General features: G+C 53.7%; 9 protein-coding genes across 9 annotated transcripts; 6 read left to right on the top strand and 3 right to left on the bottom strand.

Moving 5' to 3' along the window:
- Positions 1-4550: 4550 nt before the first annotated feature.
- Positions 4551-6820, top strand: MYCGRDRAFT_105594 (uncharacterized protein; the record flags this gene model as incomplete). The annotated part of the gene is made up of 3 exons (XM_003850196.1): positions 4551-5048; positions 5145-6174; positions 6228-6820. 3 exons carry the CDS (start codon positions 4715-4717, stop codon positions 6508-6510), a joined length of 1647 nt encoding a protein of 548 aa, XP_003850244.1.
- Positions 6821-8288: 1468 nt separating this feature from the next.
- Positions 8289-10274, bottom strand: MYCGRDRAFT_75124 (uncharacterized protein; the record flags this gene model as incomplete). Its single annotated transcript, XM_003850110.1, has 1 exon — positions 8289-10274. The coding sequence occupies one exon, from the start codon at positions 10272-10274 to the stop codon at positions 8703-8705; it is 1572 nt and encodes a 523-aa protein (XP_003850158.1).
- A 301-nt stretch (positions 10275-10575) lies between these two features.
- Positions 10576-11622, top strand: MYCGRDRAFT_87313 (uncharacterized protein; the record flags this gene model as incomplete). Its single annotated transcript, XM_003850197.1, has 2 exons — positions 10576-10699; positions 10916-11622. 2 exons carry the CDS (start codon positions 10576-10578, stop codon positions 11620-11622), a joined length of 831 nt encoding a protein of 276 aa, XP_003850245.1.
- Positions 11623-12721: 1099 nt separating this feature from the next.
- MYCGRDRAFT_95397 (uncharacterized protein) lies at positions 12722-14063 on the bottom strand (the record flags this gene model as incomplete). Its single annotated transcript, XM_003850109.1, has 4 exons — positions 12722-13060; positions 13243-13341; positions 13396-13592; positions 13928-14063. 4 exons carry the CDS (start codon positions 14061-14063, stop codon positions 12722-12724), a joined length of 771 nt encoding a protein of 256 aa, XP_003850157.1.
- A 474-nt stretch (positions 14064-14537) lies between these two features.
- On the top strand, positions 14538-16619 carry MYCGRDRAFT_110597 (alkaline phosphatase; the record flags this gene model as incomplete). The annotated part of the gene is made up of 2 exons (XM_003850198.1): positions 14538-14630; positions 14760-16619. The coding sequence occupies 2 exons, from the start codon at positions 14538-14540 to the stop codon at positions 16617-16619; spliced, it is 1953 nt and encodes a 650-aa protein (XP_003850246.1).
- Positions 16620-18915: 2296 nt separating this feature from the next.
- MYCGRDRAFT_95395 (uncharacterized protein) lies at positions 18916-19554 on the top strand (the record flags this gene model as incomplete). The annotated part of the gene is made up of 1 exon (XM_003850199.1): positions 18916-19554. One exon carries the CDS (start codon positions 18916-18918, stop codon positions 19552-19554), a length of 639 nt encoding a protein of 212 aa, XP_003850247.1.
- Positions 19555-20451: 897 nt separating this feature from the next.
- MYCGRDRAFT_46885 (uncharacterized protein) lies at positions 20452-21354 on the top strand (the record flags this gene model as incomplete). Its single annotated transcript, XM_003850200.1, has 1 exon — positions 20452-21354. One exon carries the CDS (start codon positions 20452-20454, stop codon positions 21352-21354), a length of 903 nt encoding a protein of 300 aa, XP_003850248.1.
- A 486-nt stretch (positions 21355-21840) lies between these two features.
- Positions 21841-23148, top strand: MYCGRDRAFT_14795 (uncharacterized protein; the record flags this gene model as incomplete). Its single annotated transcript, XM_003850201.1, has 1 exon — positions 21841-23148. A coding segment is annotated over one exon (1308 nt), but the record flags the coding sequence as incomplete, so codon positions are not given.
- Positions 23149-23412: 264 nt separating this feature from the next.
- Positions 23413-25027, bottom strand: MYCGRDRAFT_75118 (uncharacterized protein; the record flags this gene model as incomplete). Its single annotated transcript, XM_003850108.1, has 2 exons — positions 23413-24156; positions 24271-25027. 2 exons carry the CDS (start codon positions 24970-24972, stop codon positions 23413-23415), a joined length of 1446 nt encoding a protein of 481 aa, XP_003850156.1.
- Positions 25028-26976: the final 1949 nt, after the last annotated feature.

Genomic DNA, 26976 nt, shown 5'->3' with positions numbered 1-26976 from the left:
ACCGATTCTGACAAAGAGAATAAGGGAGATAGCTTCTCGTTTTAACCGATAACTATACCGAGCAATCCGCCTATACCGTAGCATCTTATGCAAACAACCTTCGACTCGTTACAGCCGAAGGCTGTACAGCCGAAGGTTGTTGCTGGCCCGTCAAACATAAACTGGACTAAGGAGTCTAATAATCAGCCTTCGTTCATGCCGAACAGCCAGCCCTCGTTCATGCCGAACAGCCAGCCTTCGTTTATGCCGAACAGCCAGCCTTCGTTCATGCCGAACAGCCAGCCCTCGTTCATGCCGAACAGCCAGCCCTCGTTTATGCCGAACAGCCAGCCCTCGTTCATGCCGAACAGCCAGCCTTCGTATACACCGAGCCAGCAGCACCAGCCGCCGTCCTCGTTACAACCGAATGCTTAATTTCAGCCCTAGTAGTAGTATTTATTACCTCCGAGCTCTTAATTCCAGCCGCAATTCCAGCCGCAGCAGTAGCAGCATCTAAGCGGTTACTATTCGTTTCTACCGAATAGCTAATACTAGCCTTATCAGCCTCCGTAGTTGTATTGCTAGCTACAGCCACAGTACTCGTTGCAGCCGAACCAGCAGTACTAACTTCCTCCTCTCGTTATTACCGAGCAGGATTATACGGTAATAACGAGGACATCTCTTCGGCTATCCTGGCTAGCCCGGAAGTCTGCATATGCTGCAAGCACTTCGTTTCAAACGCCTTCTCAGACTCAGTAGGCGCCTCGATAGCTTACTTAACGGGCTGTGTGTATTACGTTCTCGTTCACAACGTGCTCAGTTCTCGTTCACAACGTGCTCAGTTCTCGTTCACAACGTGCTTAGTTCTCGTTCACAACGTGCTCAGTTAAGGGGCAAAACGTGTCATATAGGCGTTCTGTCTGTCAGATAGGCACCTATTTTATTACGTTCTCGTCCTTAACGAGCTTATTTGGGCGGGTTGTTTGTTTGTTGTTTGTTGTTTGTTTGTTCCATTTACGTCCTGTAGGAGTCTATGACTATGTAGGACGGCCTTGCAAGCAAGGCAGTAGATCTATTTACAATCAGATTCTTTTAGTATTCTTTGACCTTAGGGGAAACCCCGTGCCTAAGGCAATGCCAAAGGACTTTAAACAAATGCAAGACAAAGGAAATCGAACGAGTGTCGTTGTCTGTTGTCTGCAGCCAGGGCTGCAGAATTTTCGTGCCAAGTCAAACGAGTGTTGCAGCCTAGGGCTGCAGAATTTTCGCGCCAAGCTTTTTGCAGAATTTTCAGCGGATCCTTCCGCTTCGCACTCTGCGAATTCGAAATACAGTGCAAAAGCAGTGCAAAGTGCCGTGCAAAAGCAGTGCAGAAGCAGCTGTCCAACTCGCTGCCTTCTCTTGTCCTTAATATGCCTTTGTAGAACTATATGCCGCCTTCTAGCGCATATAGCTACGCAGGTTGATCGCAGAGTTGTAGATTCCACCGAGTTCTAGCTCTTTGAAGTGCACTTTTCCATAGAGGCGACGAATCTCTAGAGGGAAAGAGGTGCGATTTCGGTTCGGATTTCGAGGAGGTGCGCGTATAGGATAGAGTGGACTGCTTCTTCTCGTTCGTAGAGGGCTGTTCGTTCGAATCGTGCTGTTGTTCTGTAGCTTGTGTTTCGAGGCGGATTTCGAGAAGGATTTCGGGCGGATTTCGAGAGGTTTTCGAGGAGGTTTCTTCCAGACTGTCTTGGTTTCCCTTCCAAGGAAGGTACTTACGACGGCCACCGCGTGAAGGTGCAGTCTGTTCGGCCGTCATTTGGGCGGGTTTTCTATCAGATAGACGCTGTTTTTATTACGTTCTCGCCCTTAACGAGCTGATTTTATCACATTCTCGTCCTCAACGAGCTTATTTGGGCGGCCATCTGACCGACTTTTCGCTTATAACGAGGCTACATGCTCGGTTTTCCGGTTAGCAGACAGGACGTAAATGCTGCCTGTTACGCTCGTTAATGACGAATTGGACCCGGCCTGTCTTCTTATACCGCCGTTTCTTCGACTTTAAACCCTCTTCCTTTCTTCAACACTTACACCTATCTGAGTCTCTCGTTAAGAACGAACACCAAGATCACCAAGTCCTCTCCCTCTCCCTCGCCCTCGTTTATAACGATAGCTTCCAACTGCACTACCTAGGCCGGCTTTAACGCCCTGCCTGCCAACGCCAACCGTTCGACACAAGAGAACCGCTAGATCGCCGAGATTAATAGGCAGTGGCCTAACCTTTCGAACAACTAGCGTAACCGCGTGCGCTACTACGCTATTCGCTAGGGTCCGGACAGCTGTCCTCAGCCGATTAACTCCTCTGTCGAAGGCTTCCTACGGTACGTTTATAACGAGCTCGTTTGAAACGAGCGGCTGCTAACACATAACAGGGCGCACAGCTAGCGTGGAGCTCGCGGCGTAGCCAAGTGCTATGGCTGCTGGACCGCGAATACGGCTATGCTGAGGGGCACCGACATTCCTATCGGCCGTAACGGCGAGGACTTTATGCCGTGTGGCTGTCTGTAGAAGGATGCGATGGTCGAGTACTGGGCGATTCTGTAGGGTACCTGGACGAGCCGCCAGACCAACGGCCGCATCTTGGTATGTATACCTCTTCGTTTGAAACGAAGACTTCTAACAGATATACAGAAGATGACCCGCGAAGTGCGCTCGATGCTTTGTGCTTTACTCGAGCAGATCTAGGGCGGCGCGGCTATAACGTGGCACCTGCTTCTCTCCTAAGTAGCCGTTTAGAACGAGGTAACTAACAACCGCTAGGACCTCGACTAAGACGACTGGCCTGCGGGCTCGTAGGGGGATTCCTCCTTCTTCGATATAGACGAGGCGTTTAGGGTGCTTTTTAGGTGTAATTTCTTGCTTTTACTACTACCTTGCGACGGTGTGAGAGACCGAACACTATGAACTTGCATGCTTTCGATATAGACGAGAGGCTAAGGCTTCAAAAAGTGATATTGCAACGTCCTCTGTAGCTAATCTCGCGGGCAGAGCTAGGGGCGTTCGTGTGTGGAATTACATAAACAAACTTAATACCATTATCGTTGGTAACGAATACTGTGCATTCCTGTATATAACATAGAGTGACGTGTATGGCTGCCCGCAGATGAGATTCATGGCTGCCCATAGCCTCGCCGCTTCTCCCTCGGGTCGCTGCCAGAATAGGAAAATCGGCCTTGAGAGATGTGGCGTGACTGGCGTCGCTGGCGGGAGGAAGTCTTGGGCTAGTCACGCGCTCATCACGCGCGCTGCTCGCTGCGACGGTTGCAGTGCGCTAGGACTTTTTAGCGTTCGCGGTGGAAAGTGGAGTGCAGGAAGGGCTTCGGTAGTGGTGAGCCGGGAAGAGGACGAGATGTTGTGGGACGAGATCGCGATGCGAAGTTGCGAATACGATCATGCCATGTCGACTTGCCTGTCGAGTGCTTCCATGTGTTCAGGCACAACCCTTCCAGAATACCAGCATACCTTGACATTTTGTGTGTGTGTGAGCATGATGATGTGATGGGAATCTCACATGGTCGCACGGACAGGCTGATGCTGGAAGCGCGGGGCGTCCAATTGACTGCGTCGGATCGATCAGCTACCGTGGAGATCGTCAGACCTCGACTCTCCTCTCCCCGCAGGCGGCTCATGATTGTATTGGAGGGACCGGTGGGAAGGAACAGAGGAGGCCAGTGTGCAGGGAGATGAATGGACAGCTGTGTGGACGAATACGAGGGCTGTATTTCAATACTCGAGGATGAGTATGTTTTACAGCGATGATCCTTTGACTCGGCATGTTCAATTGGACTGACAAGGGATACCTGACCTGACACATGTGATTTGCACGTGGGAATGGAATGGACGGGGTTGTTTGGAAAGGGCACAGCTGCGCACAAGCACAAGCACAGGAACAGGAAACAATGCACCGTGCCTCTTTCAATCTCTGATGTGACTCCATACTTTGCAAATCACACCACTTTCATATGATGACTCCAAGAATACCCTCTCATCATGTGCCACATTGATCCTCTTGAAAGGATTTGATGATGCAGTGGAACCCTACCGACCAAGGAAAGAGGTGTGGGTGCCGAACCGCGGCTGGGCACAACGGCCATGGATGCCATGACAACGTAGAATTTGTGGTCAACTGGGGCGAGCGAGCGGTCGGCGTGTTGGTGTGGTACATTCCACAAGGTAACCCGGATCGTCGTAAGGCTGGACTGGGAACTGGCCTGGTCGAGATGTCGACGATGATGACCACGATGAGGAATTGCATCGTCGTGGCTGTGATGTGGTCATGCGGTTATTGGCTGGAATCGAGTGTGCCACATCTGGCCCGCACAAGGTCTCGAGTCGAGTCCGCATGTCGGACCCCAGTCTAGAAGTCTGGAGGCTCCGCTTGGGTTCTCCGCCATCTCCTCATTGAGAAAAGCCTCGAAAATTGCGCCGGCACGGGCCATTCACAAGCTCTGGGGCACGGACGCGCCTTCTAGCTCAGCTTGTCTCTGCTTGCCTCGACTTCTTTAATCCGCACATCGACCGACCTTGTTGGTCTCTCTCCCTCTCTTCTTCCTCCTCATCCACCTTCACCAACCTTGGACCACCACCTCACCGTCGCTCTCCACCTGCATTGCGCCTGGGTATCCTCACCGTCGAGCATCCTTCGACGACCATCTCCACCACCACCCTTCGCACATCCACAACCGTCGTCATGGCTGGTGGCCTCGTCGCTACCGCCGATGTCAATCGCATCGAGGCGCCCGTCACATGGAAGGCCTACCTGCTCTGCGCCTTCGCTTCCTTCGGTGGTATCTTCTTCGGTTACGACTCTGGTTACATCAACGGTGTGCTCAACTCGCCTCGCTTCATCGCCGAGGTCAATGGCTCCTACGTGGATGGCGACAAGCTGTCTTCAAGCAACACCTCTCTCATCACCTCAATTCTCTCCGCTGGAACCTTCTTCGGTGCCATCATGGCCGGTGACATCTCCGACATGATTGGCCGCAAGTGGACCATCATCGCTGGATGCGCCATCTACATTGTCGGTAAGTTTTCTTCAGCTCCATGACTCGACTCGAGTCCGAGCATTTTTCCGCGCCTGCGCATTCCCCGCAATTTCACGTGCTAACATCTCCTCCCAGGTGTCATCCTCCAGATGGCTTCCACCGGTCGCGACCTCCTCGTTGCTGGACGTGCCATCGCTGGTGTCGGTGTCGGTTTCGAGTCCGCCATTGTCATTCTCTACATGTCCGAAATCTGCCCTCGCAAGGTTCGCGGTGCGCTCGTCTCTGGATACCAATTCTGCATCACCATCGGCCTGCTCCTTGCGGCCTGCGTCAACTACGGCGTCCAGAACCGTGGCGACACTGGCGAGTACCGCATTCCCATTGGTATCCAGTTCGCCTGGGGTCTCATCCTCGGAGGTGGTCTTTTCTTCCTCCCCGACTCTCCTCGCTACTTCGTCAAGCGCGGTCGCGTTGAGCAGGCCCGCCAGGCTCTCGCCCGTGTCCGTGGGCAGCCAGCTGACTCCGAGTACGTCGAGTCTGAGCTTGCCGAGATCATCGCCAACGAGGAGTACGAGCGCTCTGTCATCCCCTCCGGATCCTGGATCAAGGGCTGGACCAACTGCTTTACCGGCTCCGTCTTCAAGTCCAACTCCAACCTCCGCAAGACCATTCTCGGAACCTCCATGCAGATGATGCAGCAGTGGACCGGTGTCAACTTCATCTTCTACTACTCCACTCCTTTCCTCCAGTCCACCGGCGCCATTGGCAATCCCTTCTTGATCTCCCTGATCTTCACCCTTGTCAACGTCTGCTCCACTCCCATCTCCTTCTACACCGTTGAGAAATTCGGTCGTCGCTTCATCCTCCTCTGGGGTGCTCTCGGCATGTTGATCTGCCAGTTCCTGGTCGCCATCATTGGTGTGACTGTCGGATTCAACAAGACCTCCACCAACGCCGCCGGCGAGACCATTGCCAACAACATTCCCGCCGTCAACGCCCAGATCGCCTTCATCGCCATCTTCATCTTCTTCTTCGCCAGCACTTGGGGTCCAGGTGCCTGGGTGCTCATCGGCGAGATCTTCCCGCTCCCCATCCGCTCGCGTGGTGTCGGTCTCTCCACCGCCTCCAACTGGCTCTGGAACACCATCATTGCTGTCATCACTCCGTAAGCGCCAGCCGTCATTAAGCCTCCATTTCAAAAACTAACGATTCTCACAGATACATGGTCGGCGAGGACGAGGGCAACCTCAAGTCTTCCGTCTTCTTCGTCTGGGGTGCTCTGTGCACGTTTGCCTTCATCTACACATACTTCCTTGTCCCCGAGACCAAGGGACTGTCCCTAGAGCAGGTCGACCGCATGATGGAGGAGACCTCGCCACGCACTTCCGCCAAGTGGGTGCCACACGAGACCTTCGCCTCGTCCCAGGGCATCGTCGACGAGCGCAAGGGTAGCATCGTCATCGACTCGGAGAAGGCTGAGCGTAATGCGTCTGCCTTTTAAGAGTTGAGCGCTGTTGTCTCGACGTTTCGTTTTTGCGCATGGCCAAAGAAAAGAGCTGTTGATATGATGTGGTGCATGATGGGATGACCTAATTGGATACATACCCGGGGGATACAGACCGTCGCTTGGACACAACCACATTGGCATGGCTTTGCTTGAGCATGCGCCTTCATTTGGGACAGCATGCATGGCATGGCGATTGCCAGACATATCATGGTCATTCTCGGCTTGGAGATTCCTGTGGTCCGATCCACCCTTTTCGTAGATGAGTTATGAAGTAGAATACACTCCAAACCATCGTTCCAAAACAACATCGTTCTCCTTTCTCGATTCTCATCGTGTTCGGTCAGCTCGTTTCTGTTGGTCAGAGTGGGCATGTTCATAAACAGACTGTCTGACTGACTTCGTCAAGCACCACAACGAATGTTGCATCGGCGCGGCAATCGGCTGCATACGGTCCTAAAGCGTGTCTCCTGCGCAAGGCACAGCTACCGTTTTTTCTCTCTCGCTTGTATTCTTCGTTTCTGGTTTCAAATGCGGAGATAAAATTGTGGGTAGTCCTTCGGTCCCGAGCGAAGGGCGCGCCAAGGTAATCCGGGATGGGAAACCTAGTCCCACGTGTAGAAGAAAGGAAGGAAGGAAAGACAATTCCAGATTTGTATGTGACCGTCGAGGGCGATAAAGGACTGAGAGCACAACTGAGGATGAAGGAAATCGGCATTTGGGAAGATTCTGAGAGGTTTCGTAAGGGACCTGTTGTCTCGGACGGTCGGTGGGAGGGAAAAGTTGGCGGTCGGTACGCGTAGGGGTTGGTATAAATGAAACGAGGACTTTTGATTAGGGTTTGTTTGGGTTTGGGGTTGGGGGTCTGAAGGTTTTTGAAGGTTTTAATAGATATCCTAGGGAAGTTGAACGGACGGAGATTGGAACTTACTAAAAGCGAGGCGGAAGATGGGGATGAGATTGAGGTGGAGGTGAAATTTTTGGGGGGGTTGGGGAAGATGGAATGGTAGATGATGAGGTTGTTGTTGTCGAAAGCTTTGACTTGACTTGCTGCAAACAAGGCACTTTGTCGTTGACGATCATGTCAATGACTTTCCGTTTCTCCCGGCTCTTCTTCTTTACATGCGGGCGAGACCTTGGGGTTGGGGAAAGGGATTCCAGACTCCCAGATGTGGTGAGAGGGTCATGTTCACGCTCAACGCTCATGCTGCATCGAAGGAAGTGATACCACGGCTCTGAGCATGTCTGCGTTGGACGCAGCCGAGGAAAGTGATGATGAATGATAGTCTTCTTCTCCATCTTTTTCATCTCGGGCTTGCCGTGGACAGCACAGCGACAGGCAGGCGAGGCTCATCTCGAAAGAGCTTCCCACTCTGCCCCTGCTTTGGCGATAGAACGACATGTGGAGAGTATTGGAAGAATGAGAAGATCGGTATTGTATTTTCCCACAGCTGCGTTCGGACTATACTCTTGGGCCGGAGAACGAAAGGTTTTTTGATGTTGCGTTGGTGGCTCGTGGATATATGCTTTTCTCGAATCTGTTTCTCCGTTTTCTCTTGTGCAAGCTGCGATCTCCAAGATCGAGAGTCAGGGACAGCTCGCGGCGCAGATCCATGAGTTTTGCGGCCTAGACGTGCGTGTCGGCCAGGGATATCGGCGACATCTGCCTTTTGTCCAGGGAAACTGGCCCTCGTCCTTTTGTCGTGATGATGTCGGCAATTAAGGGCGGTGAAAGTCGTGCCGTCCGCTAACCACCAATCGCAGAACCGGTTCTTGAGATCAAGGAGTTTACCGTTCGCAGTAAAGGTTCACCATTTCGCGGACCCGGCCACCCTCAGATTCCGCGCCATCGTCCGCCGCGCTAGACTCATCAAGCACCTCCAAGCAATCGCAAACATGAACTCCACCGCCTTCCGCCTTGTTTTCTCAGCCACCATCCTCATTCCGCTCTGCCAAGCAGACGACTATGCAACACGCGCCCGTTATTGCAGTTCCTGAGCGGCGGATGGGAGTTCTCAGTGATCAGGCGCTGTAACCTGCGAAAGCACAAGGGTGGGACCGTCGACGGAGATTGCTGGACGAGAGCGGGCGGCGCGGAGATCGATCAGCGCTGTACTCAAGGGACGGAGGGCATATCGACGAGCCAGGGCAAGGTGTAACTGGGGTTGGATGGCCTTTGCAGATACCCGCTACCTCTTCCCACCTCCACCCATGCCCGGCATCCCACCTCCGCCACCGAGCATACTCATCATCTTCTGCATATCCATGCCTCCCAAATTCGGCATGCCGCCTCCACCTCCACCCATCATCTTCATCATTGCTCCGATATCCGGCATGCCTCCCGCTCCAGCGCCACCCGCTCCGCCTTGGCCCATGGCGGCCATACGCTTCTGCATCGCCGCCATCTGGGCTTTCTGGTTGCCGCCACCCATCGCCTTTTGTGCGTTCTGCATATTTTGCATTCCGCCCTTCATCTTCTTCGCCATGTTGCCCATCATGCGTTGTTGTGTCAACAGTTCCTCCACTTCGCGGACACTCGTGCCACTCCCCCTCGCCACGCGAGTCATTCTTGCAGGCTGATCGACGAAGATCTTGCCGTCCGAGTCCAGTTCCTTGACCGTCATGCTGTCGCAAATGTAGATCATGCGTTTGAGTTTCATCGAGCCTTCTTCGTCGTCCATGCCCCCCATCATTCCCGAGAGTCCAGGGATCATACCCGCCATTTTGGACAACGGGCCCATCTTCATGATGTTCTGAAGTTGATCCCTCAAGTCGCGAACGGAAAATTTGCCTTCAGTAATGTTCTTCATCGTGTCTTTCTGATCTAGACGGAGGGATTGTACGTGTTCCATCAAACCTTGCATGTCGCCCATACCGAGCAATTTCGAGACGAAAGATTGCGGATTGAACTTTTCCATGTCGAGGAGATGTTCGCCTGTTCCGATGAAGATGATGGGGGTATGTGTTGCGGCAACAGCGGATATGGCTCCACCTCCTGCCGCAGCGCCGTCGGTTTTCGTAATGATGATGGCGCCAAAGTCGGCGGTTTCTTTGAAAGCTCGGGATTGTGATTCTGCGGCTTGCCCGATGGAGGCGTCGAGAACCATGACGGTTTGGTGGGGTTGCACGGCGGATTGGATCTCGGTCATTTCGGCGAAGAGAGCGTCTTCTTGGTGGTGGCGACCGGAGGTGTCAACGATGATGATCTCGAAGCGTTCCTTCTTGAATTGGTTGACTCCATCGCGGGCGACGACTACGGGGTCTGTTTGTGTGAGGGAGCCGTAGTAGGGAATTTTGGCTTTTGTGGCGTTTTGTTTGAGTTGATCGAAGGCTCCTGCTCGGAATGTGTCGGCGCAGACGAGGCAGGTTTTGAAGCCTCGTGCTTGATACCATCGGGCGAGTTTTGTGCAGGTTGTGGTCTTGCCGGCACCTTGTAATCCGACGAACATGATGACATTTGATTTGCCTTTTCGAGGTTCGTATGGTTTTTGATGTGGATCTACTATGTCGACGAGAGCGTCGAACACGGCTTTTTGTATTATGCGTCTCTTGTTGGCGGAGGGTGGGAGTTCTGAGAACTTGACGGAGGTTTTGATGGTCTTGCGTAGGGTCGAGACGAGCTTTATTGAGACGTCGGCTTCTACCAGGGCGTTGGAGATCTCCTTGATCATGCCATCGAAGGCCTTCTCGTCGAGGGTCTGAGATCGTGTGAGGTCGTTGACGGCGGCGTTGATACGTCGCCCGAGATCTTGGAGAACCATGGCGGTGGTCTGTGAGGTGGTGGTGGCGGGAGGATTGAGGTGGTCGCTTGACCTGGCGGATGGTGTTGATTATCTTCTCGATCGGTCGTCGTCCCTCATCAGGTCGTTGCAGGTAGGTAGTCCAATAGTCGCAAGGTGATGTTGCGGTCGTGAATAAGGTACTGGAAGCCGAGCACATGTCGTCTGAACCCCACCAATTAGAACTATTGCGGAGGCGAAAGTGGTGGGACAGAAAGTTCATCCGCAGCGCGACTTTTCCTAGAGATCCTCATACACATCCACATCAACACACACAAACAACATGCCTCCTGCACCGAAACGAAGAAGAGGCGACGATGAGCCGAGAAAGCCGAAGAAGAAGGTGAAGAGGGTCAAGAAGCAGACCGACTACCACAGTTCTTCAGAGGACAGCGATGATGAGGACGGTCTGGCGATCAATGTGCAAAGAGCTTCAGACGCCCCGAAACCGAATGGAACGGAACCGAAGCACGTGAAAGAGGCGGTAATCCTAGCAGGAGGCAATGCGGAGCCATTGGGAGCAAGAGGATCACACGCAACGAAAAGCGCAAAGCCGAAAAAGTCGATATTGAAAGCTGCGCCTGTCGTGGATGTTGAAGAGGATGCTCAAGATGATGCTTCAGCAAACGAAGACATGGACGACGCGGAAGATGAGGAACTCCAAAAAAACACAGCATTGAACATGCAACCTGACAGCGCCTCCGACTCCGAAGCCGACGTGGAAGACCTCCAAGCTGCAGACGACGACGACTCCAATGATGAAGACCTCGACGACGAACCCGACCTCGCCTCTTCCGCCTCAGGTTCCGACTCAGAAACCTCCGCCACCAGCTCTCAACCCTCCACCCACTCCAAGAAGAAGCGCAACGACCCCACCGCCTTCGCAACCTCGATCACCAAAATCCTCTCCACCAAACTCAGCACAGCCAAACGCTCCGACCCCGTCCTCTCCCGCTCCGCTTCCGCCGCCGAAGCAAATCGCACACTCGCCGATCAGAAACTCGACGCCTTGGCGAAAGCGCAAATCCGGGCCGAGAAACGAGCCATACGAGAAAAGGGAAGGGTGAAGGATGTGCTAGGACTGGAAACGCCGGAGGTGGATACGGGAGCTGTACTGGAGGCGGAGAAGAGGCTGAAGAAGACGGCGCAAAGGGGTGTTGTGAAGTTGTTCAATGCGGTCAGGGCGGCGCAGGTTAAGGGGGAGTCAGCTGCGAGGGAGGCGCGGGATGAGGGAGTTGTGGGGTGGAAGAAGAGGGAGGAGAGGGTGAATGAAATGAGTAAACAGGGGTTTTTGGATTTGTTGAAGGGTGGGGGAAAGGTGGAGGCGTGATGAAGTCAAACGTGTATAGCATTGCAGGACGATTTGAGCGATGGCTATGCTGTGGAAATTTGGGCTGCATCGGAATATAAGATTCCGACGCTGCTTGTGCGAGACTGCAGTGGCATGTCTTGTATACCGACTTCCTGTGCGCCTGAACACTCTAGTATCGTTCGTGGAAGAACCTGTCTCTGCCTTCCCCCTATCCTACGGCGCTTTCCTCCCATTCCAGCCCCTCTTATATCGTCTCCTATCTCCTCCACCCACCCTCTGCCTCCCTACCGCCTTCTTCTTCTCTCCACCGTCGCTACGTAGGTTCTCTCTTCATGACCATCCTATAATCCGATAGCTTACACCTCCACCTCTAAAGCAAAGGCAACAAGAGGAGACGTAGCAACATAAATTAACGTGAAGGATATACACCCGTTCACGTACACTCCCATTGCACAGGCAACGAGAGCAGATGGAGCGAAGTAAAGTAACGTGAAGGGTCAGGCGGCTGTAGACGATCAGGTCGAAGTTCGAGTCAGAGATGATATGAGGAGTGTTGACAAGTGGCGACAGGGGAGTTTGGGTAGTCTCCTCCACATGATTCTCGAGCTCCTCAACACGAGCGCGGAGTCGTGCGATCTCCTCTTACTTTCGCACGATCGTCTCTTGCTGCTGCGTGATCACCCAACAGGAGAAAAGATCAGACCACATTCCGCCTTGGCGTAGTAAGCTAAGCGGAGAGCCATGTACAGAGCGGCAGGGAGCCGCGCGTTTCGGTCGAGAGCGCCCTCTTCTTAAGAGGCGGCAGATTCTCAGTATGATATGACCACTCGCCCGGCAGCGGTCGTGAGCTAGGTGGAGGACAGCATCCACAGCGGCAGATATCCACTCGCTTCTCTCCTATCTGTGTCGACGTTGACTTCCTTGAAATTGTGGGTGAGGATGATGATGTTATGGATCACCCCGTCGGAAGGAGTTATGTAGCGACAAATGGCTGCTCGAAGAATTGACTTCCCGATAGAGCGCCATTGCCCTGCCGAACAGGAGAAGAAGAGCTTCGACCACTCTCCGCGTCGAGGTCGTGAGATATAAAGACAGTATGGCTCATAGCGGCAGGAACCTACTCGCTTTGTATGAGAGAGAGCGCCATGCTCCTCCGACCTGTTGCCGGACTTCCGTCGCTCCAGAAAGCCGTCCATAGCCTTGACAGGAGAGGAGGAGATCCTTCGCGTGCAAGAGGAGGAGAGACTCGGCCGCTCTCTGGGTTGAAGTCGCTGGCTGGTAGGAGGTCTGCGTCCATGTGGCCAGGGATGATCTCGCTACTTTCGAGGGAGGTTGCGTCTTCTCCGGTGAAGTGTTCTGTCGTAGCGTAGTAGATCGACGTGGTGGGCGTGCTTATCTCACGGTCTCGGAAGAGGACGAGGAGAGATGCCGCGGCTTTCTGGGTCGATGTCGCGGGCTGGGAGGACGTCTATGTCCACATTACCAAGGACGAACTTGTTGCTTTCGAGAGAGCCGTTCTCCTCCGCGAGGTATTCTTTCGTGGCGTAGTAGGTAGTAGATCGAGATTGTGAGCGTGCGTGTTTCACTTTGTGGAAGTCTACCTTTAGTCTCGACCGCTGATTCTTGCTTGGCACGTACACCTCGGGTGGGAGAGCTGGTGTCATGTCGCGCTGCGGCGTCGCCACGCACCTCGGTCGATGTGGGTGAGATGGCGTTAGGGAGGGCTTGGAGGATTAGCTGTAAGGGACCAGTTAGTGTCATCGAATCGAATGCCGCGACTATTGTACGCACTTGTCTCATCATCTCGTGTAGGTGGCCGACTTCGTCTTCCAGAGTTTTCACGCGGGCTTTCAGCTGCTGAATCTCGTGCTCGCTGGATGGCTGCATGTTGCGGTCGGCAGGAAAGGTAGTAGGGAATCGATGAAACGTCGTGAAGAGTTGATGCAAAGGTACATTCCATTCCCGACATCTCAATCTCCCATACTCAGCTGTGGCATGATCACAAGCCAGACGTCGCCGCCGCTCAGCGCAAGCTCGACAGCATGGTGCATGACTTCAAGAATTTCCGCAGCAACGTCGCTGCCACTCGCTACGCAATATAGGTTGTCACGGTGCAGATCCCGATGCCGGACTCTCCAGCTTGCCGCACGATCTTCGCCGCACAAGTTTCGCTCGGCTGGCTTGGACTGAGCGATTTCAACAGGAGAGCGGAGCTATCAACCAAGGCGTTCCAGGTCCAGATGTGTAAGTCGACTGACCTTCTGTACCACGGCACTTCCTCATTGCTCCGACCAGGGCCCATGAATGGCTAACTATGCCTGACGGGCTCTCTTAGTCGGTGGTTCGCTCGCCTCTTCCAATCCGCCGTCTGGCTCCCCATCCTCTTCGTCATCACTGTCTCCTTCTTCTTCTTCCTCCTCCTCATCGTCCTCCTCTTCGCTATCCTCGACGTCGCCCATCAAGTCCTTCGCAACAACAGCAACAACAACATGACTTTGATTAGGCCTGTTCAATCTGCAGGTCCAAATGTCCCCGTCGCCATAGTCTTCGCACTCGTTCTCGCCGTCGTCCAGGGTTTCCTCCACCCACTGTTTGGCCGCTTGATTGGCTGCTTTCGCCGTGGGATACACTTCTAGGATCTCCATGTCTTTGTTTTCTTCGTTGGCGTGATCTTTCCAGTGGATGTACGAAGTCTGGGTGAGAATGTAGACGCGAGACATCGTTGATGGACTGGGAGAGGTTACTGGGGCAGTGCTATGGATGGGAGTACAGATCTTCCTTGGAGTTTTGCTGTCGAAGGAGCAGACGTCATTGGGGAGCTCGAAACCAGGATTCAACCTTACATCAACAATCGGAGCTGTTCCTTTACCCATACAATATCACTCGGCATGGACGCTCGCTATTGTCCCAGTCAATAGCATAGAAAATCCAATATGGCGTCCAACACTCTCCTCAGTGCCGCCCAGTGGGCTGGCGCAACGAGCTCCTTGCTGCTTCGACTGTCCGCCTTCATATTTCTCCGATGGGTACGATCTCTTTGCGCCGGCGTCGACAGCACCATACATATACTGATTGCGAAGTGTACAGATACCTGGTCATGTAGGCTGACGCACCCTCTACCTCGTCGAACGACTCCGAGCTGACTCCCAAGGTAGCCCTTCCCACCGATCGTATACTCCCTCTTTGCTGTCTACATCCCGTCTTTCTACTACGCTTTCACCCATACTTCGCCTTTCAACATCATCTCAGATCGAGTCTACGTGACCGAACAGGATACCTCGCCTCAAGACCTACAAGATGTTGATCCTCGATACGTCGATGAGCCGGGCATGGATGCAGGCAAAGAGCTGGTCGTGGAGGAGGAGATCGAAGTAGAAGAGAAGGATGCACACGCTATTTTGACTCTACTCACGGGTCTGCCGAGTCCAACGAGTCTGGTTTGGAGTGCCATAACGTTCTTCATCAACGCAGCACTCGTGGCCATGGTCGTTGACCTGGTCTGGAGGGCACACTTCTTCCATCCCGCCCATGACCTTTCCATGGCACGAGTAGGCTACGTCTCCCACGATACCGCCAATATTCTCGTCCGCGAGCCGGACATATCTCAACTGCCTATCTTCGCGTCATACCGATCAGCCGAAACGCCATCTCATTTGGACGATTCGTGGAAATCTGCTGGCAGTGTTTCCGACCTCTCTAACCTCACAGACTTCACCTCTACCTTCAAGCTCACCAAGCTCAAACCCGACACTCGCTATGAGTATACCATTTCGACCGACCACTTTGGGACATTCACCACTCCACCTCGTCCAGGTCAGATCTCTGATCGTCCTGAGAAGTCGAATACCTTCACGTTCCTCCACTCCTCGTGCATCAAACCCAACTTTCCATATACGCCATTCTCCCATCCTCTCTCGATCCGCGGTCTCAAACACCTTTCCGCACTACTTCCAACTCTATCCGCCCAGTTCATGCTCTTCCTTGGTGACTTTATCTACATCGACGTGCCCCACCGCAAAGGCTCAACTCCCTTCCACTACCGACAAGAATACCGACAAGTGTACGCCTCCCCGGACTGGCCCGCTGCCACACAAAACCTCCCTTGGCTACACGTCTACGATGACCACGAAATCGCCAACGACTGGGATCAGTCCACCTCTGCCCCATTTCCCGCCGCCAATGATCCCTACGCCCTGTACCACACCTCCGTCAACCCACCACCTCACCGCCCCGGCGGTGATAACTCCTACTTCTCCTTCATCCAAGGTCCCGCGTCCTTCTTCCTGGCCGACACCCGCCGCTACCGTACTCCATCCTCTCCCTCTAGCAACTCCACCCTCCTCGGCGAACCCCAACTCACTGACCTCCTCGCCTGGCTCGCTGCCCCAACCCCACCCGGCGTTCGCTGGAAATTTTTCATCACCTCCGTGCCCTTCACCCGCAACTGGCGCTTCGGCACAGAAGATACATGGGGCGGGTATCTCTCCGAACGCCGCCGAATCCTCGAAGCGATGTGGGATGTCGGCGAGAAGGGAGGCGTGGGCGTTGTTATTTTGTCGGGCGATAGACATGAATTCGCAGCCACATCGTTCCCGCCTCCGCCAGGAGGAAAGTGGGGTCAGGAAGCGAGAGTGGTGGAGTTTAGTGTGAGTCCGTTGAGTATGTTCTACTTGCCCGTGAGAACATATTCGGAGACGCCGCTGTCCTTCCTGCCTTCCTTCTTGAGCTCTAAATCTGGCTCGCCAATGTCGTCGACCGGAGTGGAAGGAGAAGACGACTACGAAACAGATATTTGTCTCAAGTACCTCCCAGATGGAAACAGCAAATTCTCCGCTGTGAGTCTGGAAGCTCCTGGCCCGGATGGTGCGGGCAGAGAAGGCGAGGGCCAGGCTGTGTTGCGGTATCGATTGTTCGTGGAGGGGAAGGAGACGTGGCGGTACACTCTTACGACGCCGGAGGGTGGACAGGGACATGTGAAAGGGAGGGGGAGGGCTTGGGATGCTGTGTGGGGATGAGAATGCGTTCGCGGATACGGATGCGGACGCTTGAAGGACAGTGACATGGGATATAACAACGTGGAGCTACCCAATGCTAAAATCTCCACACGGCTACGAGAAATCAGGAGATAACCAGCATGCACATCTGCCACGGCAGGATTCATCAATATGGGTATGAGGTACTGGTACGAGAGGAAGAAAGACTGGATGGAACGCTCCTGCGGACTCTGGTGTCGAAAGTTGGTCGAGTGAATGGATCTTCAAGATTGCTTCGTGTACATCCAGCTAGCTAACAATCTTTAGATTTGTGCTTGGTAAAGATTGCGCTTGGAAGCGCAGCGAGCGTACTGTAGACGGGCATTGCGATTGGAAATTCGGTTCTTGAGCCCCGGTGATCGTTGGTCCCACGAAGAGAGCAGAGACAGGACGAAAACGGCGTCTGCTCCGAAAAGGACCGGCCGCAGTGTACTTGGCAAGCAAAACACCCTCTGGCATGGCATCTGAATTAGGCTCTCGACTTGTCAAAGGTCCGTTCTTCCAGTTCTCGCAAATTCTTCCTCGATCTTCTGCAGCTGTGACACGAGTTCTTCTTCCTCACATCTCAATTCGGCGGCGGCGGCGATCTCGTCCTCTATAAGCTGAGCTTCAAATTCCTGGGGGAACATCTTTCATTAGCATAAGCCCAGCCCAGCGCGAAGTCAATCACACTTACTGCCGTGGCGTTCTCTCGCGTTGCAGCGATATACCGCACGGATCGTAAAACCACGCCGATGCAAAGTCCACTCCATTTCACCCTCGACTTCCATTTTTGGCATCCTCCTTCGGTGTACAGTCTCCTTAACAAGTTGGAAGCGTTTTCTAGACTCGAGGGGTTGTGGCGTTTCGTGTTTTCGGCCGCTGCAACTATTGGATCCATACCACTCTGCGAAGTTGGCTGCGATCGGCAAGTTGGCAAGAGGGAGAACGAGGTGGACTGGAGTGATGATTAGGTCGGCGTGAATGGCCGTATAGTTGCAGCAGAAACCGTCCAACCGTTGAGCTCTGTCCGATGATGAAGAAGGAAAGGATGATGTTTGGCGTCAGAGACAAGGCAATTGGAAGCGCGCAAGCAAAAAGGCGAGTTGCCCTTCTCATTATGCCTGGTGAAAGAGCAAAAGAAACTCGCGAGTTCAGAAAACCCTATGTCCATCTCCTTATATTACTACAAGCCCGATCGCTTACGAAGCGGCCAAATGGGTGGTTTTACTTGATTGGATGGAGGGGATATTTTGTTAAATATATATGTCACATGTTAGCCCGGCATTCGGCCGAGCCTGTGAAAATCTTGGCGTGGTTGGTTCCAGGAGACTCACTTGGAACTTCATCTAACAAGCTGTTGCATCACAGTACAGTATCACGAGACGAGATCGCTTCCCGCCCGGCTGACATCCCCTCGGAGTAGTCCGGCGAGTCGTGATAGACAGATGTGGACAACCTTTGTGGCTGCTCGCTCGCGACACGACCCCTTCATGCCGACTACGACAACAGATGAACAGCGATGGGAAGCCATCGAGCTGAGCTCACCGAATCGGACCGCGCATGGCAAAGAGACGACGTTTCGTATATCTTACAGACCAAGCAGAACAAGAAGAGACATTCGTCCGCCGGGCCTTACTTCGAGTCCACTGCACGCAAAGCGTACAAAGGACAATTGTCTTCGACGATTGTATTCGATGTTTGTGTTGCTTGTTCTCTTCAGTCTTGATCTAGCCAAAACCTTGACGAAGAGTCTGCTTGCTTGAGCCTTTGATAAATCATAACGTTAGCGGACTACTCTTGCTAGTCTTTCTGTGGCAAAACAAGTTTCGCCGCGAGCAAACCAATCCTACCTCTTTGTTCGAACAAACTTACAAGAGTTGAGACCTCTACACTATCATACATAAGGTATAAAACATCTAATCTTACCTATTCGGATTCGTTTCCGTATGCCCATATGTGCTGTGGTCTTCACGGACCACAGCACGTGTTGGGTCCATTCACTCGAAGCAACACACGCTAGTCAAATTCTCGCCGAATTCACCACCACTAGCGCATGTCAGGCAGAAATCGTATTGTGAAGCTGAATACTGTATGAAAAGGACATTCACATACACCATGGATTTCTCGCCTTCGAGTCTGCCTGGAAGTTATATCTGCTTCGTTGACGTTACGATGCACTCCTTCTCTTCTATACTCACGACCAAATACCGAGACCGAACTCTACTCGACCACCGGCCTCCACAAGCACTATACCAACCAAACGACTTCTCTACCTACCAGTCAACTATCCGGAACAATGTCTGCTCCCTCCGCCTTCGAGAAGGCGCAAGCAGCCGCAGCTAAGATCGCCGCAAAAGTATCCAAGCAGCAAGAGCAAAAATTCGCCAGCCACACGAAGCGCAAGATTGAGAACTTCGCATCCAACTTCCACGCCACCCTCGAAGTCAACCACCTCACCACGTTAGCCCGCCTCGCCGCCACCAGCGCAGGCACCATTGCCCAAGTCTCCAATACCGGAGGCGCCCTCACGGTGCGTGGAAAATTCTACTCTGGCAACAGTCAGCCAGCTTCCGCTCGCGATGAGCCGAAACTCAACGTCTTCGTCGAGGGAATGACCGAAGCCATCGTGCGCGCGGCGATGGCTCTAGTCGGCCGCTACATCCAGGAAGGAGTCATCAAGGATCGGACTGCGAGCGCGCGTGAAAAGGCTAGTCGTGATGAGAAGCTTCTCGCGAGCGTGAAGGCCAAGCAGCGCCAGAAGGAGGACGACCGTGCGCGTGAGGATCCATACGGCGCGATGGGCAATCCAGGCAAGGATAAGGAGGATCGCGACTTGGAGGCGGTTGAACCGGCGTTGGGAGGAGCGCAGGCGGTCGACCAGACGCCTATCTTGCTCAAGTGGCAGACGAGCTGGGCTGGTGAGATCATGGTTTGACGGATGAAAGTGCTTGAAGAAGAGGAAGCACAATATGTCAAGGAGAGACGGTTTCGGACATTAGCAAGGGCGTTGGGAGGATTCTACAAAAGTTAGCGTTTGCAATGCTGTGGTTTTGATCTGCTTCGAGATTCTTTCTTGTTTTGGCCGGACTTGGTCCGGGAAAGGGCCAGAGTGCTTCATCTCAAAAGCGTTTTCGATTTGGTAGCATAGCATGGAGTTGGAATACCCAGCGGAGGCTGTGCCTCGAGGCAATTCTCGCATACTTGTACTTTGAGCGGAGCTTTTCTCCTAGTTTGAGCGACCTCAAATGGCAGAGGATGACAGTCTTCAAACACATCGTCTTTCCTTGTCCAAACACTCTGCAGTACATGTCCGTTGTCGGAGCTCCACTCGTGTCATCGAGGTGATGTTGCCGGCCAGGGATCATTGTTCCGCTCAATTCCGACCAGGGATAAAGCACAGTTGATCATATCGCCGTCCCACCGCCGGCGGCAGCGCCCGAAGCAAGAAGGTGGCAAATACTCAAAGGCGGTCTGTGACTTTGATTCAACATCGGGAGATTGACAGGTCGAAGCCGTATCGCAGTGCATCCGTTCTCACTCAGCTGGACGAGTGACGAGAGAAGAAGGAATTGATTGGGACCACGTCAAAAGAAGACTCGCATTTAAGGTTGAAGCCCGGCAATTTAGCGTGGACCCTCCGCAACTTTTAACCCACCTTTGCCCCACCATCAATGTCGTCGTTGTTTGAGCACTGAAACAGAAATCAGCTCCGGACATGACTCGATCGACAGCACATAAGATCTCAATTTGACCTCGGTCTCCTTTCCTTCCAACTCCTCGACGCAACAACTCTGCCAAAACTTCAAGAGACAAAGATACCGGAATTTCTACCATGGCACCACCAAGCAAGCTCCGCATTGGCTTCATCCCCGAGCACTTCAGCACTCCCCTCCACTTCGCTCAGAAGCACTATGGCCTCGAAGCCGAGCTCATTCCATTCCCGACTGGTACCGGAGCTCTGGTCTCGGGCCTCAAGTCTTCCGATCCAAACACACCCCAGATCGACGTCGCCATCGGTCTCACAGAAGGTTTCGTGGCGGACCTCGGAAAAGCCAAGGCTGCCGGTGACAAGCCCGGCTATGGACTCGTTGGAACCTACGTCGACAGCCCACTATGCTGGGCCATCTCAACTGGAGCCAAGCGGGACAACATCAAGTCTGTGGAAGACCTCAAGAACAGTCGTGTAGGCGTCAGCCGCATCGGAAGTGGAAGTTACGTCATGTCCTTCGTGCTTGCCGACAAGCATGGTTGGCTCGACACCTCCAGCAGCAAGGACCCATTCGAAGTCATTCCCATCGGCGACTTCAAAGCTCTACGCGATGCAGTCAACGGCGACAAGGCCGAGTTCTTCATGTGGGAGCATTTCACCACCAAGCACTTCTGGGATATTGGTGAGATCAAGCGAATTGGCGAGATCTACACGCCTTGGCCAAGTTGGATGGTGACTGCGAAGGAAGGACACGAGGAAGCGGTGAGGGACCTAACGGCGAAGCTGGATCTGGGTGTGAAGCATTATCTGGAGCATCCCGAGGAGGCGGTTGACCACATCACAAGTACGATGCAGTATTCGAAGGAGGATGCGCGGGAGTGGATGAAGACTGTCAAGTTCTCAGGGAAAGTGTCAGGAGTGGAAGCAAAGACCGTTGATGACACTGTGGCTGTGCTGAGAAAGGCGGGCGTGCTAAAGGACGATTCGGGTGGAAGTGAGCACATGATTCTGGTCAAGAAAGATTAAGTCGAGTCGGATTTATGAAAGACATTGAGACTATTGACATTGTCGAATTGGGAAGCAAGGGATTAAACAGTGTGACAAAACAAAGAGACCACATGGCTGCGAGACAATCTGATCTGCATTCGGCCTGAGAATGCGTTCCATTGCTCAGTACATTCCACGGCCGCGAACAGATCTTCTGCATTGCACGTCGAAAACTAACGATCGATTTTCTACCTTCTGCTAACTCTGAGTCTATAGACGAACGCCGCAATGGCCTTGAAACCAACCATCATACCAATGTCTCCGGTCTCGCCACTCTCCTCGACATTCGCAAAGTCGCCAGTTTCTCCGGTCTCCACAAACTATGCGCCCTACATGGCAGCGCCGAACCCGTCCGCACGCAATCGGTACTCCATGCTGCCTACGTTCAAGCATCGCCGCAACGACACAGCAATTTCGATTGCCCCGAAAGTACCCGATGTACCGACAGGAAAAGGAGCGGAACCACACAACATCATCATCTTGGGCAACTCGTACGCTGGCCTTGCTTGTGCGCATCGATTTTTGGACCACTGCATCGACCGGCTCCGAATTACACCAGGATCTCCCAGCTACCGGCTGATCATTATCGGACCATCGACCCATCTCTACTGGAACATCAGCGCTCCGCGAGCCGTCGTCGCTCCTGGCCTGATCAAGCACGAAGATGCCTTTATCAACATCGAAGAGGGCTTCCATCGTCACCGCGGCCAACTCTTCACCCACATTCAAGGGACCTGCAATGACCTCGACCCTGAACTCCGCACCATCGAGATCGACCTGCACGACTTCGAAGCCCAACGGAAATGCTCTCTCCTCCTGCCGAAATCCGAAGGCTTCGACCCCAAAACCCCTGCCTTCGACATCCCTCGTATCCAAACCCTGCCTTTCCACGCCATCATCCTCGCAACCGGCACGCGCACTCCCTCCGATCTCTTCTCCCTCCACGGCCCTCACCACGAAACCATCGCCTCCCTCACCTCAATCCACGCCCAAATCGCCTCCGCCAAATCCATCGTCATCTCCGGAGGTGGCCCCACAGCCGTCGAAACAGCCGGCCAACTCGCCACCTACCTAAACCACGCCTCCCACTTCCCCTTCCGCCGCAAAATCAAGTCCCCCAAAACCATCACCCTCATCAGCGGCGGCCAAACCCTCCTCCCCCGCATGCCCGCCGCAACCAGCACAAAGGCCGAAAAACTCCTCCGCAAACTCGGCGTGGAAATCAAACACAACGTCCAAGTCCTGCACACCCAATCCTGGTTCGACCAAACCGGCGCCACGAAACTCTCCCTCTCCGATCGCACATCGCTCATCACAGACTTGTACATCCCCTGCACCGGGCTGAAACCGAACAGCGAGTACATCGCCGACGGATGGGACTTGAAAGACGACTCCGGGTACATCCTCACCAACTCGACGGACCTACGATGCGACATGGCGGGCAGCAGGATCTATGCTCTCGGCGACGTGGCGTCGAACACGCAGAATAATCTGATGGATGTATACACCGCGGTTCCCGTGTTGATGCATAATTTGCTGGTGGATTTGTTGGTGTTCGAATTGGAAGCGGATCGGCCGGATGGAGGGCATGAGGCGAGGATTGAGATGTTGAGGGATGAGGAGTTTGTGCAGACACCGGAGGGGGAGAGGACGTTGAGTCCGATTTCGAGGTGGGGTGGAGTGGGGACGTGGAGGGGGTGGAAGATGCCGAGGGTTATGGTGCATTTGTTGAAGGGGAAGAGGTATCGGTTGGGGAAGACCGGGAAGGTGGTGGTGGAGGGCGGGAATCCTTATGCTTCAAGGGGCAAGTGGGAGTGAGGTGGTAGGTGCAAGGTAGGACGTGCTGTCGCGAAAAGGAATCCAAGCACAACGACATCGAATCCATCGCTTCTTCCTGGGACCAGACAGTCAAGACTTCCAATCGATGTTGTTTGTCATTATATCATATCTAAGCTAAATGTCATGCTGTCACATACCTGGCCCTCTGCCCCTCCAGGTTCTGACTGGCCACAGAATGCCTAAATCATCATCGCTTCCCTACTTGAACTCCTTATCCACCTCCTCAAATCCATTCAAAAAAGCCTTGAAAGTGATGACTCCAAGACCCGGATCCAAAGCTCCAGTGGTCGCACGGATCGAGTGCATACTCAACTGCGGCAAACCCGCATCGATCGACCTCATACCAGTGGCGCTCGAAGTCATCGGCCCAATAGTACCGCCCGAACGACTGTCGTTCCGAATCTGGAACACCTGCAACTTCGCACCAGCCTTCTCAGCACATCGCTGAAAGATGGTGGTCGACACCGAGTCGGTAGTCATATGGCCGTTCGGATCAGCCGCGATAGCAACACCGACATTCAAATGCGGCGCATGGTTCTCCAAGTACGCTGACAAGAAGTTCGGGTTGACCGCGTGGGTGACATCGGAGGAGACGAGGAAGGACTTGGCGTACGTGCGACCCATCAAGTCAGAAGCCGGTTTGTGGTCTGCGAGGGAGCCAGCGGCACGTTCAAGGACAGATGGCAAGAAGTTGCCGCGAGCACCTTGGCGGAGAAGCGAGCCGATCTCTTCGTCGTCAAACAGGCCGACGACTTTCAGGATGGAGCTGTCGGCGTCGGATCTCTGAGCTTCGACCAGAGCTTCCAGGGCTGCCCAGGAGCAGAGCTTATCATCGATGCGGCCGCCGTAGATCAACTCTTTGTGAAGCCCACCGCGGGTCGCTGGCTGTACGTCGTAAAGTTCGAGCTCCCAGTTCACGATCTCGCCGATTGCAAGCCTGTCCTCGTCGTAGTCGTAGTCGTATTCGTCATCGTCATCACTGAGCATCGACCGCTCATCATCTCTCTCTTCGTCCCAGTCGATGCTCGAATAAATGGCCTCCTCAATGGCTTCCACTAAAGCCGGGGGCTGCGTTTTCGCAAAGGTGCCTGCGGTGTCTCCCAACAGCGACGGCTTGCTGAATGATTCGGCCGCAGAAGCAGTGCTCATAGGGTCGCAGGACTCAAGTCCCAAGATTGGTACCATCTGCGTTTCCGGATTGAAAGGCCCCTGTGCAGCGGCACCGAAGTGAGGTGCAAGCGTGGGCACTCTCGCAATGGGGTAGTCCAGGTTGACCAGCTTAGTCACAATCTTGCCATCTTTCTTGAGATGCACACGACCTGCGATACCGAGATCCCGATCCCACCAGGTAGAGTTCATCCCACCAGCATAGGGTGCCACGCCGAGCTGGAGGTATCCCGCCTTGTTGGGCACTTTGGAAACAGGCTTCAGCTTGGCAGTGAGCGCATCGATGTGGCCGGCAACGACAGCAGCTCCGTTACCAGATTCGTACTTGGCACCGACAGAGAAAGCAATCAAAGCGGATCCATTGCGTTCGACAAAGTAGCTTCCAGATCGCTTGATGCTCCACGAGTCGCGCTCGGACAGCTCCGTGAATCCAGCATCCCTGAGCCTTTGTTTCATGGCAGCGACAGCATGGAACACGGTGGGATTCTCACTCAAGAAACGGCAGAACGGCTCCGCATACTGTTTTGCGTTGTCCGATGTGGCCTTGGTGAACCGCGACTGCTTCTCTTGCTCTCGCTCTTGCCTCGCCATGAGAAGCCGCTTTTTGTTCTGCTGATCGAGGACCCGGAGCTGGCTTTCATAATCCTTAAGGGCGTGGTTGCGCGCGTTCGCAAGTTCATGATTTGGACCAGACTGGTTGATCATTCCATTAGCTAGCTTCTGGTTGTTCGAACCAGACTGGAAGAGCGGTGCACTGGCTTCTGCCTCCTGTCTTGCCATGAGAAACTGTTTCTTAGCCTGCTGCTCAAGCAGCATGAGCGCCATTTGGTGGTCTTGCAGGGCATGTCCGTGTCCATGCGTCTCCAGTTTCTGGTTCTTGGAGGCATGACTACTCGATCCGTTGGTAGACTCCCGCTCCAGATTTCCCTCAAGTTGTCGTTTACTTCTCTCCTCCTGAAGCAGCTTGGACTGCTCTGCCCTGGCCGCCAGAAGCCGCTTCTTGTTCTGTTGCTCAAGCAGCATTAACTGCATCTCGTAATCTTGCGAAGCGTGGCTCTTGTTCTCGTTCATGATGAGTGGTGGTAAACGAGACTCCTTCGACGTGGTCGGCTCTGGCGAAGGCTGTAGCTGTTCCTGCTGTCCCTGCTCTTGCGGCTGAGCAGCGTTGGGACGATGTGGTAAGGTCTCGCAGAGCGCTGCAATGGAGGCGACGTTTCGAACCATTCTTGGAGAGCGTTGAAGGCGAGGAGTATGGTGAATTGAGATTCCGACCGGCAGAAAGGTTTGTGAGGATGTGAAGAAAGATGAGAGGGTATGATGAGAGTTATGGTAAGGATGATGTTGGATGCTACGCCGCCTTGTTGTGTTGTACCGGTGAAACAGGCTCCCAGCTGCTCACAAGCACGGACCCCTGCTCCACATGAGCTCCACCTATGTGAAAGTCGCACGACCTCACTTGTCCTACAACAACGATATCTCGAGCGTGGGATGGCAGTGACACCATTTTGGTTGTACTGCCATGGCAATAAGCGCTGGCCTGGCAGTATCACATGTTTCAAGCACATCGACAAAACGGTGCGACGGTGACTCGTGGTATAGGTGGGCCACGTGAGGTCAAGAAAGGAAGGACATTTCTGATGGGACGCCTGCCGCGCAGAGAGCGACGACTGATTGATTCGATGGCAGGCACTTGCTTCCGGCTGTGCGAACCTATTTTTCTGGTAACTTAATGGCTTCGCTCGACAAGTGCTATCGGCATTGCAGCCGAGATGGCAAAGCTGGCAGCTGCATCACGGCGATTCTCCAACTGGATCACTGATGACTTCCCGTGCCTGGAAATTTTGTTGACGCCGAACACTCTCATCCTTGCATTCGCTGCAGGCTCGCATTCTTTCCACAAGTACCAATCGCTACGAACACAGCTTTTACCGACAATGATTCCACGCAGGAAACTCAAGGCGAAGAAATCATCGAAGAAGGCCGCTGCATCTTTACCGCCAATAGGTCACTTCAATTTCCCAACTCCTGCCAGGCGACGAGTATTCCGAATATTCGATTTGCCGCCAGAGCTGAGGACCCTGGTATTTGAATGGGCAACTGTTCGAGATGTGATGAAGTTGGTCAAGAGCAGGCCTCGGAGAGCTGCAGCCAGACAGGCCGGGTCGCGAAAGGTATAGCCAACCCGCTGCTCCTTTCATGACCGCCTGCTGACGGCAGCAGTGCTTTTTGGACGGCCTTTTGATATCAAAGCAGTGGTACAGAGACTTCTCTGAACTCTTCATCAGCCTCAAGTGCTTCGAGTTCCGCAATACCCTCTCTCTGATGAGCGCAGTCCGCACCTGGCCTGACACGACAGCGCGATATGTCCGGGCGATCTCATGGCACGCTCGAGGGTCGCTGACTTTCCCCGCAGCAGGGAGTCTGCATGCGCTCCTCAGGCGGTTTCCAAATCTGGCTTACGCAAACGTGCATGTCGACATATCTCTGATGATGTCACAAGGACTCGGTCGACGTCCCTGGGAAGTTCAGCTGGACATGAATACCGCTCTGACACTGCCTGGATTTCAACGCTTGGAGGTCCTCTTATCGAGAATC

This window comes from Zymoseptoria tritici, chromosome 8 (genome assembly GCF_000219625.1).
Source record: "Zymoseptoria tritici IPO323 chromosome 8, whole genome shotgun sequence".
In the NCBI taxonomy this organism is placed as follows: Eukaryota; Fungi; Ascomycota; class Dothideomycetes; order Mycosphaerellales; family Mycosphaerellaceae; genus Zymoseptoria; species Zymoseptoria tritici.
Note: the sequence above shows the minus strand (reverse complement) of the source record. Positions and strands in the feature narration are given on the sequence as shown.